Here is a 12,223-nt window from a genome sequence, read left to right on the forward strand (position 1 = left end):
ATTGGCAAAGTCTTTGAACTCTTCCATGTGGGTCGGAAAGTCATGATCTTACAGGCAGAATTCATGGCGGTGACCGGAGGCACGGGTCCCGGCGGGGCGCCGGCAGCCGACTCAGATCCCACGTGGAGCTCCGGGTCCTGCGCCGGGGTCCGTGGGCTGAGTCGGAGTAAGAGCCGGGCAGCATTTGTGTTCTGAAGTTACGGCTGCGTCGGGGGGTTTCGGCTATTGCTGGCTCCTTGGTGGGAATCTGATCTTGGGGCGCAATGGAGCCCGGGGCCCTCGAGGAGAATCTCGTAACGCCTCGGGGGGCGTGGCTGTGGTCGGGTGAGAGCCGACATGTGTCCTGAGGCACAACGGTCGCCATCTCATCAAAACTGACTGCAGGTAAACCTGGAGGAGGAGGGAGGTGCATATGTAAATATATATGCCAGTGGAGGGGGGGAGAGAGAGAGAGAGAGAGAGAGAGAGAGAGAGAAGAGAGAGAGAGAGAGAGAAACTTTGAACAGTGTCTTTATTTGAGAGAAGAATTCATTATTATTGAGAAAATCCATGTCTACATCAAATGGCTTGAATCTACTTCTAAGAGTCTGGATGAGGTATAAAGAATTGAGACGTATTTCCAAGGCCACATTGACACCCTCAGTGTAATATCACCTATACGGATTTCTTTGCTCTTTTTTTATGCTTTTGGACAATGTAAGCTGGAAAAAGACAACATGCATTCAGATGTCTTGAGATCAGACACTGGCCTCAATCGAAGGAGGAAATAGTTCATACATGTGCCGATGTGGCATGTAAACAGGCTGATTGAATTTTGTCAACATTGACATCTTTAACGTAATCAAATCCGCGACCATCTATTCTTATATTTATCACAGAGTGAACACTCTGTGAATAAATGATAAGCATAGAATGTGTCCTGACAGGAGGAAAGTCTAGCACAGTGGTCAGCCCAAGAGGTCACATGACTTCTCGGTCATTGGGGAGAGGACGAAGTAATTGCAGCAAAACATAGCGAGTTTAGTTTATTATAGTTATACCTGTTTTGGTTCTGTCATTGTCTGATCCCCTATAGTTATTACTCTGCTCAGTACAGTTCATGTTATAACTGTGTAACGCCATGATCGAGGGCGTTGCTGGCGATCACAACCCATCTGGGTAAGATGCGTTTGAGTTCAGGTTAATAAAGTCCACATTCTAATATGGAAATCTCAGTGATCTCTTCACGGCACGACCTGCCGCCACTACAATATGCATAAGACGCGATTATGGCTCTTTCCTCCTCCTCTGCCAAACCTCCTGGCGATGTTAGAAGAACCTCTCAGGCACTGCAACATTAGCGTGAAACATGTGTCATCACTCATACCTATGCAGTTTGTTTAGTCCTGAAGCCGTAGTTCTGTAAACACTACAAGTATGTGTGTGCGTTTCCGACGTTGTAGGAAAATGTAATCGCAAGAATCAGATATGGGTCAGTTGATCAAATGTGTGTGTAACCCACACGGTCATAGAATTAAGATTTAAGCAGTGAATCCAATCCGAGCATCAATACTTGCAGTGTAAATGTAGCCAAAGAGTCTGGGTCTGGATTAAAGTGCCCTGCTGTATTTTAAAGAAGGCACATCAAGTCCATGTATTAATGGAGTGATCCAGGGGTTTAAATAGACCCCATGGTGAATTTAACAATGTTTAGCATTTAAACAGGGCCTCAATTGTATAATGAAGGAACAGCCCTCAAAATGTGTGACTGCAGATTACATCAATGCACATGTGTGTAAGGGAACCATGCACATATTTGGAGAACCCAGACAACACTTGTGTGCACATTATCTCTGAATATGTTAGCAATAGCATGTGTTACCTGGAGAAAGTTGGCTCCAAGCATGCACAGGATGTAAACTAGCATAAAACTGTTGTCAATCCGTTCACTTACAGGGGATATAAAAAAGTATACACGCCCCTGTAAATCATTTTACAACTTGTTCCACCTTGAAACGTGACCTATAACCTGTTCAATGCAATTGAAAAACAAATTGAAAACTTTCAGGCAGGTAAAGTGAAAAATAAACAACAGAGATAATGAGGTTGCATAAACATGCACACCCTTAAAATAATACTATGCAGCACCTTTGGCTTGTATTACAGCCCACAGTCTTTTTGGGCAGGAGTCTATCAGTGTGGCACATCTTGATGTGGCAATATTTGCCCACTCTTCTTTGCAACACCGCTCCCAATCTGATAAATTGTGAGGGCGTCTCATGTGCACAGCCCTCTTCAGCTCACCCCACAGATGTTTCGGTCAGATTCAGGTCTGGACTCTTCCAAAACCTCAATCTTATTCTGGTGAAGCCATTTTTGTTTTTGTTTGTTTTTCTTTGGCTGTGTGCTTTGGGTCATTGTCTCGCTGAAAGATGAAGTTCCTCTTCATCTTTCAAACAGAAGCCCGAAGGTTTTGTGCCAACACTGACTGCTATTTGGAACTGTTCATAATTCCCTCCTCATAAAGGCCCAGTTCCAGCTGAAGAAAAGCAGCCCCAAAGCAATTAAGACAAAATTCCACTATTGGACAACAGTGAATGAACAAACAAACTTTGTGGGTTTAATGTATAATAATGTTGTAGCTTTGTTTTATTTCATCAACACATGTCAGAAGGGGTGAGATAAACTATAAATGTATCCAATCCGACCCCTTTCGTGTTATTTTATGAAAAATAAATTGCTTCACTTGCGTGGTAAACAAATAGAAAACAAAACCATATACCTATGTGTATCTGCCCATCGACAAAACGAACAAGCTGTAGAGCGACAGTGAGTGAGAACATCTGCACAAATAATTTGGGACTATTTAGACTTCAAGAATACAGACCATTTAGAGAAAAAGAGTGGTCCACAAGTCGTGAAGTTGTTGCTACATCAAGAGGAATCATATTTTTAAAGTATTTCTGATTCTTAAACTTCCAAAAAGTACTAGTATTGGACTAAGACAATAGCTGTACTCGTATAGTTTTGGGTCAGCATGCAATGTGATGTATATATGCCATGATCGCGACTTTCAAAATAAGGTATGTTTACTTGAAGCTGTCATTTATCCATCTGTCTTGATATTTTTCATGATTAATATTTCATACAATCAATATTTGCACTGAATACTGTTACTGAGAATTTGCTTGAAGTAATTCAGATTATTTTCAGGTCTCATTTTTTGCATCATAAACCTGCGTGAAGCAAACATGGAGCCTGTGGGATCTCCCTGTGGCGTTGGCGTTGTGCAGTAATCTTATCATTTCCTGTTTTCTGTTGCACACGGTGGTTGCGTCGATGTGCAGCTGCGTTGCTTGTTTCAGTTACAATCTACTAGAATCGTTGCAGCTGAAAGCACACGGCACTCATTGACTGTTAATCGCAGCTTGTTCAGCTTCACCTGTCCTCACCAAAACCTCATGTCCCTGTTTAAATTATTACTCCAGGTTAGCATTTAGCAGCAGCTTGTGAGCTTTGGAGGGGAGGCTCTCTTTCTCCACCACGGCACGTGTCACGAACTTGCGCCGCCGTCGCATTATTATGATGTCACTAAGCGAAAGTGCGGTCCGACTGCCACACCAACGTGAACGCCTTTCACGGACTGCTTTAGGACGCCTTCGAACTCCCTTTCCTTAACCCTGCGACGTCATCCACGGGGTTAAGGTAAAGTCGATAGATAAGGAGAAAGAAGGGACGTTCCGGACGTAAAAAAGTAACTATATAGGCTGCACTTGACTGCAAGCCACAGGTGTCCACGTTGTAACAGGGCAGGAATTTCACTGTGGAAATATGAAGTTTGCTCATATTGTCACCAATTTGCGCAAATCTGTCTTTCATAGAGCTGGAAATTCCTGCACACAATGAGGAGGAGGAGAAGCAGAGGCGCTCAAATAGCATGTAGCTACATACGGAAGAAGAATGCGGCAGCATGAAGCTTGTTAACCGGTACAAATCCATAAATTAGCCACGTAATTGTATAAGCCGCAGGGTTCAAAGCTTGTGAAAAAAGTAGCAGGTAATAGTCTGGAAATTACAGTAGTTTTGTGGTTGAGAGGCCACCCGAAATAGCAGTCAATTCCTCATTGGTCCATACAAATGTGTACTCTCCATTGTTAATGTTGATAGCGTATCATTCTCTTCATTATAAAAGCCAAATCGTTCCAACTACATCATTTTCAGTATTTCTGATATTGGTCTGTAAACGGTCAGCGTTTTCATAAAGTTGTCATGTAAACGCAAATCTTTTCTGGAATGAAAACACAAAAACAGTGCGATTTCACTTGAAACGCCGTGAAAATGGGGCTTGAGTTTAGTTTAAAACTGCTGGCTAATAGATGTGTGGCTTTATTTGACCTGCAATACCACTGTGAGAAACCAGGGGGTTTGTATGTGTTTGTTTTCTTTTTTTTAATTACAACTTGGCCTTCAACTCCCACATTAAACAAGTCTGCAGGACCGCTTTCTCTCACTATCATTACGTCTAAAATGAAAATGAAAATAAAAGAAGCATACTGTCTCCGGACACCCTGGACCATTTTCTGATGAAGCTGCTATAAGTTTAGCCAGCTGGGAAACCTCCAGTGAGATCATTTCCCAGAGTGATGTTTCACTATTATCTCCCACTCCCTCTCCAGCTCTGACGGTGGAACTGAAAGTTCATGGGCGAAGTGTCCTGCCCTCATCATGTCTGCTGCGAGTAGATTTATGAGGATCCGTTTGTTACTTTTTGCTTGTGTCATCCTCCACCCAAACCAGGGGTTGTATCTCACACCACAACTTGTTTGTTGCTTTTTCCTCTCTTTCGATACCATAACCCTGAAACGGTTGGATTTCGAAAAGACGAATATAATGTCATTATCGTCTATAATACACCTTTGTCATGTGGATATGTGTCTGAATGGGGCCAATTTAAAGAAGAAGCTACAAGTAGTCTGGTAGGTAGAATGAATACATTTTCTCACAATTGGAAAAGCTTCATGGGGCATACAGCATTTCACAGGGGGAGCAGTCCGTCATAAGGGACAGATTTTAACCGATCACATTTGGGACTATAAGCACCAAGGCCATGCACTTCCTGGCAAGAAGAAAATCTACTATAAATTGCACGAGTGCAGAGACAGCGGGTGATCTCGTTCAGGCGCTGCACATGGCTCTCGTGAGCACCGGGAAGCACTCGCAACACTGATAAGGGCACATATTCGTTCATAAAGTTGGATCTGGAACTTCACTTTGAAATTAACACCGTGCAAACAACAGTGAAACAGTCTGTTGAAAATGGATATATAAAAGCTGGCGGCCTTGTCATCTGCAAATGTGACCAAACTTGTGTGAGTTTGCGGTTTGCTTTTATCAACTTGATAGAAAGTTTGGACAAGTACCAATCTGTATTGTTGTAAATATTGTGAAACTCTAATCTCTGAGTCATTTCATTGTGATTTTCAAAGGTCTTTATGTTTCGCTCACCGAATGTTAATATTCATATCAGAGTTTAGTTCATTTTTAATTCCACTTGCATTACATTCCACTTGCAGTAAGTGACAGCCTGTTTACCATTCCCAAATCCATGATGCTGCTTATTTGAATTTAACTACACTTGAAGTAACTGCCTGTTTACAATTTCTATTTGTTCATGAATGATAACATGTCATCCCATTTGCTGATTTAATTCCACTCCTATTGGAGTGAAATTAAAATTTTATTTTATAAATGCGATTAATTGCGAGTTCACCCACCAGTATTTTGTGACTGAAATTAAATGAATTGAAAATATTTCATTGTTGTCTATCTCTCCTGGATTTGGACTCTTTTGTCGTATGCTATCGATCTGGAAAGGGAAAATGCCAGACTCAATACCGTCATCGCCAGCTGCTTCGGCTTCGTGTGGAATCGGCAGGAGATGTTGATGTGCTTAGTTTCAGACACTTCATTTTCTAGTGGGTGGATTTTTAACTGAACTCCAAACTACTGCTATTCAATGGATCCCATGCTCTTTTTCTTTGGAATTAACTCGTCTTCTTCCATCATTTGTGTCTGTTTGCACATTTCGCGATCCGCGAGAACTCTGCTAAGCTAAGGTGTATGACGTAACGCTCGCGACAGTATGGGATTTGGGCCCACAATGTAATGCTCAGGGCTAAAAGCTACAGTGTGACACTTGAATATTCATGATATAGTCATTTATTGTATCGCACAGAGAGCAAGCCACAATACATCAAGTATAGGGATGCACCAATCCAGGTTTTTTCACTTCCAATCCAATCCCGATACCCGAATTTGAATATCTGCCGATACTAATATGATTCCAATACCAGAGCACTGTTTGCTTTTATATTATTATCATTATTGTTGATTTTATATGAGGCTGTAATAAACGTCTCTCTACCGTAAAGTATGAAATGTAGGAGTGTTTGCATGTATTCTCTCAAAAGACAACTTGAGGTTAGTAGAAGGTCAGAAAAGGAAGCAGTACCAACTATTTTTGTTCAATTTGGACAATGTGGGGGTCTGCGTGACGTCACCATCTCATAATAAACTATTTCTATCTCTAAAACCTCAGAATCACTTTATTAATCCCTGGAGAAATTCTTTAGCAACGCAGCACAAACAGCAATTTCTCCAGCTCTAACGCAACTAACTAATCTAACACAAATGATTGGGACTATTTTCAGGGAGTTTAGCGCAGAGTAGGACACAGCTTCACGGAGGTGTGAATCGCCTGCTGCCTGTCTTGATGCCACAGTCAGCACTGTTCTCTGATCAGCAGCAAACTTTTTCTTAAACTTACCAACTTGTTTGCATGACAACCACAGTAGGATCTGCCCCAATCTGGCTTCACATTCAAGGTTTTGACGACAATGGCAGTACTGGTCGTTCAGAAAAGTCGTGTTTTTGTTGTTGACACTTCTACAACAAGCTGTGCACTTTGAAAATGTTGCACATACTTCAACTGTAATTACTTCGAACACCGTCGTTTAAACAGAACTTGTTTGGAATCCACACCAACACTGTACGTGTCAACAGGTTCCGTTCATTTGCTCGATTCCCATTCACTGTCGAACGAACCACAGTGCGTTGAATCCAGCCTACTTTATGCAAAAGAGGTCCGACACGTCACAAAACTTTGGTAAAAGGTCGAAACGAACTGTAATTCAACGGGAACTAGGACAGATTCAGCAACTGGACAGCTACTTCTCGCCTCAAATGTTTTCAGAAATACTTTTTGAAAATGGAGGAAACCCATGCGAACACAGAGAAAACATGCAAAGCAACAAAGTCCGGACGATATTTGAACCCACAACCTTCTGGCTGCCAGTCAACGCGCCAACCACTGCGCCACCGTGGAGCTCCGGGACCTCAGTTTAAGGGATTTTTCATTTTTATTTCATGGTACACAGTATGGTTAGGTGGAAAGTCAACCTCCAAAGATAAATCTCACCAAAAATGTCTCTTAAAATAGGCCCAATAATCTCAGCTTTTGCCAAATTAAAGCAACCAAACACAAAGTGGAATCACCACAGATGCATGCTTCCAGCGTGCAATGTTTTCAAAACAAAGAAAACAGCTTTTCTGAAACACTGGGTCCTGCATATGTTCACTATGTTTGTAGTAAATAGTTATGCATATACCAAAGTGCTTATACTGCACACTCTTGAACTTAACAGCACTTCTCCAATAATGTCATCTGGATCAACTGGCTCTCTTGTGGATACACTTGCATTTCTCCCATTTCTGTGTGTGGATGTTTTCAAAGTACTGTTGCCTGACTGCAAAACCTTTATCAAATGAAATCACAAATAAAATGCTAGTTTAAAGTTGACTGGTGTTGTGTGTACTTCATTTGATTAAGATCTGGTGACTGTGCCAGCCAAATGAGTACAGTGAAAGCAATGCCTTGTTCAACAAACCAGTTTGAGGTTATTTGACTTTTGTGACATGGTACCTCATCCCGCTGGAAGTAACCATCGCAAGATTGCTTACATTGTTTCCAGAAATGGATGAACAGGTAGGCTGTGGTGTATAAACCATGCTTAATAGATACCAAGGAGCCCAAAGTGTGCCAAGAACATACACCCACAACACATCACAGCAGGCAACGTTTTTCTAAATCTTTTAACAATCCACTCAAAACATTTCTTGCATTTTAGTTTGAGTAGTTTTTCAAGCATCAACATTTTGAAAAAAACAGATTTGGCTGTCTATGTTGGGTAGAGTTGCAAGTGTCAAAGAAAAGTTCCACTTTGGAAGCCTATTTGAAAAAGTGACAGTTGCAGTGGCACCGAGCCCCGCTGATGTTTAGGCCCACTCCGTATTTGACATATGAAAGAAATGTGTCTGTGCGTACGATCCAGATCATGGGGGATCACACATTTAAAGGGAGAACCGCACAAATTACACACTGACTTACTCCATTGTTATTGCTGATCTACATGCACCTGTACCCAGCATTTTAGAATACAAACTGCTTTTTCCAGGTTAAATGGAGAGCGACAGCAGAGCATTTTGGAAAAAGTGCACGAGGTAAGCCATTTTCAAAATGTTTCATTTCCAGTGACTCCGAACATCGCTGCCAGGTAAACAAAGATGCATAACGCAACGAGTTTGCCATTTTTATTTGAAAGAATATTAACAGAGTCCCTGATGCCTCTTCTGAGTGGACAGAACTGGCACCTGGTGTGGTGATCAGTTGACAGAATGTAGGCCTTCAGGTTTAACATGTTGCCTGCTCAAAAATGATTTTCTCCATACTTTGGCTTTAACAAGAGACAATTTGAGTTACTGTTGCTGTTTCTGTCAGGTCTGCCATAATCTAACATCATCAACAAGACACTTCCATGTAGTGAACTGCCGCTCACTGGCGATGTTGTCTTTTACAAACCATTATTTGTAAACCATAGAAATGGTTGTGCATTAAAATCCCAGTAGACTAGCAGTTTCTCCAATACTCAGACACGCATGAATGGGACCACAAAACACGACACTTTTGACCTCACAGTCCCATACTTGGTTTAAAGGTCAGCTGAGGTTCAAGTATGTATCAGTTTATAGATTTACTTTACTCTGGCCTCCATTCAAGCAACTTGCATAAAAAAGGGGGTTTCACAAAAACCATTCCAATAACTCAAAAAGATAAAGGCTGTATCTACTCTCACAGGTATCACCCAAACAAGTAACTACTCATTGACCCCCTTCCAACTGAGGCGGCTAAATATTAATGTGTTGAACCTATTAACAAACTGGCCAGAGATATCCATACACATTTACTGACGGTCTGAACAGCATGGCTTGCCTTTAAACCCAACTCGCCAAATATTGTACTATGCTTGAACAAACTAAAAGCAGGAAAAACTAGAACACGGCAACTTACTGTTCACCAATGCACACTACCTGCCGTACCTGTATATGTGTCAACTGCAACACAGCCAGGGCACATTGTGAATAAAATTTACATTATTGGAGCTACTCGATTCTTAATCATGCATAATTTGTGTGTAACAAACAGTTACAGACGAACAAATCAGATGATTAATTAATCATTTGAAAAAAAAGCATTAAAAAATTATAAATAAAAAATAAATAAAAAAGCTAAACAAGTTGACTAACTTAACATTTTGAGAGCCTCGTTTGATCAGTGGACTTGGGGCCACATGATCCCCAGCTGGTTCACCACAACAAAAAGTGGCCTACACAGAGCATTTAACTCAACCTGGCACAGGCAAAACACCACGGCAGGCTGCCGTTCTGACATGGAAATCGCCATTTGATATATGCACTCGCTCACAGTCTGAAGGTTGATTAGGACCTTTGTGGGAGTAAAATAAACACGCTCCCGGGTCCAGGCTGTTACTACTCGCTGCAGCTAAAGGCGACAGCAGCCCCGCACAACTAGCGCTAACTCTTCGCATTGTGTCCCGGATTGCAGCGAACGAACCGCGGCGGCGGCGGCGGCAGCCTCTCGGCATAAAGTGATATCCCAAACTCGTGCGAATTAATACGACATCCTGAAGTTTTCCGGTGGACGCAAATCGACATGTACGTTTAATGAAATGCGCACCTTGGTGGAACCGTACTGGCAGCTAACGTTGGTTAGCCTCGTTAGCTACTTCCATATCTGCATTCAGAAAAAAACAAAACACCAAGACGACAGAGCGACACACTCGTCGGCTCAGCGGGAATGCCCCCGCTGCAATCGAATAGAGCGGAAACCATGAAGAGAAAGCTTACCTCCTGCAGAAAGGTATCGTCTTCTCCCTGTTTTACTCAGTCGATTAGCTTTCGTTCGGCAAAAAAAAAAGAATCCCTGGATCGATTTTCTTCTAGCGTTTAATAAGTGAGACTGTCTCACGCCCACTCCCCGAACCGCGCGCTGCGATTGGCCGAATGACGTAATGGCTCAGGCGTTTGCGCAAATCCCGACGATGCGATTGGTGCTTTTGGCGATTGGCACGTAAATCAACCAATGACAACGACAGCTATCTCCAAGCGTCGACCTGAGGCAGGCTTTTATTGACGTGCACGCCACGCACGTACACACTACCGGGTTTGCTAAAGACTGTCGTTTTTTTATCGTCTGAGAGAAAGAAAAGACATTTTACTCAATGCAGGGAAACACATTGAGGAATACCTGAATTAATGCAGATTTACTATAAACTCGCCATCCTTACCACAACCAATTCTACGTTGCAATGAAATGAATGTACGGATTTTTTCCCAAAAGGAATTTGGAAGGCATTGACTGGAAGTGAACAATTAGGAATACCTCTTGTTGTACAAGGAAAACAAAGTTGCGTTTATATCGTTTATTGAATAACACAAAATGTATTGACACAATTTTGCACTAAATGTGTGCAAGCAATTCTAAAAAATACATATAAAAACTAGTATGGACCAGGCATTTTACAATTTCAGAAAATATACATTTCCATTCTACGCAAATATTTGCATCTCCATCAAAGGTTGGAGTTCTGGTGCACTGCTTTAAGAATTGGAACAGTAAATATTTATCAAAAAGGCAGTGGCTGAAGTAGCAAATACATGTAGCTTTCTGTAGAATTACATTGGATTCAAGAATTATCCAATAGTTTGATGCAAGAAATTGAGTTCAGGTTGAACCCCTAGAGACACGCGAGTGACTGAACACCCTCCTCCCAGATACACAAGTGGCAGTGATTATAAAACTAAAACGGTAAACATTTACTTTACAGTAAGTTTACAATTTATAACAATACAAATTCATTTTCTAGACTCGGGTTGAATGCCAGGGACATCTAGAAAACTAGATAGATGGAGTTCTATATTATACTTGGAAGCTGGTTAACCGCTGACCTCTCTTTGGTCTTTTTTAGAAGAATAGGGAACCCAAACTACAACAAAATACAATCCCACTTGCAATCTTGTTATTGTTACTTGCTCAGCTTTCAAAGATAACCTGTAAATAATGGCAACTTTTCAAATCACTTTCAGAAACATCTTTAACAATAAGGATTAAATTTTTTTTTTTTTTTTAAGAAATCAGAAGGTAAAACGTCCACAGTTTGATGACACTGATCTCCAACAAGACACTTTTTGAGATTTCCCAGTGCAGAACACGTTTCTTCACTTGTCACTTTAGTGCAATCTCAACCGTCTCATCACACCGGGACAGAAAAAAAACAAAACAGAAAGAACAATCATAAAAGCAAATATAAATTGTGATCCAATGTTTTCAAAGTTACACCAAAATGCAGAAGAAACAAAGCCAAAGCATTTGAGGTCCAAATTCTAATACAAAACACATCTCCCAAAAAGTTTAGGGGAAAACAGCTAAGCCACATTTGACAAAACATTTCATTAATGAAGGCGGAACACGGACTTAAAAGTGACTGATTTTAGCATAAGGATAGCATTAGCATTAGTTAATGGAACAGTTAAAACATAGGGATGAAAATCAAGGTTCGGGGTAATAACGGGAGTACCGGGACAGTTACTAAGAGACTTTGAATTCACCTTAAACGCCACATTCAGGCAGTTTCCAGGCGAGGGTGGCAGCATTGAAGTCCACAAATATTGTAGTTTTATAAATCACCAAAAAATATATTAAGACAAACTGATTCTTTATTGCCTCGATTGAAAAAAAACAAACAAAAACAAAAAAAACAACAAAAAAAACCCACCCCTTACAGTTTACTTCCTGTTTGCTCAAGGGCCAAGTAGGCAGAACCAATGA

The 12,223-nt window shown here is 41.2% G+C and overlaps 1 protein-coding gene across 1 annotated transcript in view; it reads right to left on the bottom strand.

Moving 5' to 3' along the window:
- kdm4b (lysine (K)-specific demethylase 4B) overlaps positions 1-364 on the bottom strand; it is a gene marked incomplete at its 5' end in the record, with an annotated part of 35,394 nt that extends 35,030 nt beyond the window's left edge. The window contains one exon of the mRNA XM_080505691.1: positions 75-364. Coding sequence (XP_080361817.1) covers positions 75-364 — 290 coding nt within the window. The remainder of the gene's footprint in view (positions 1-74) is intronic.
- Positions 365-12,223: the final 11,859 nt, after the last annotated feature.

This window comes from Blennius ocellaris (genome assembly GCF_963422515.1).
Source record: "Blennius ocellaris genome assembly, chromosome: 12".
Lineage (NCBI taxonomy): Eukaryota > Metazoa > Chordata > Actinopteri > Blenniiformes > Blenniidae > Blennius > Blennius ocellaris.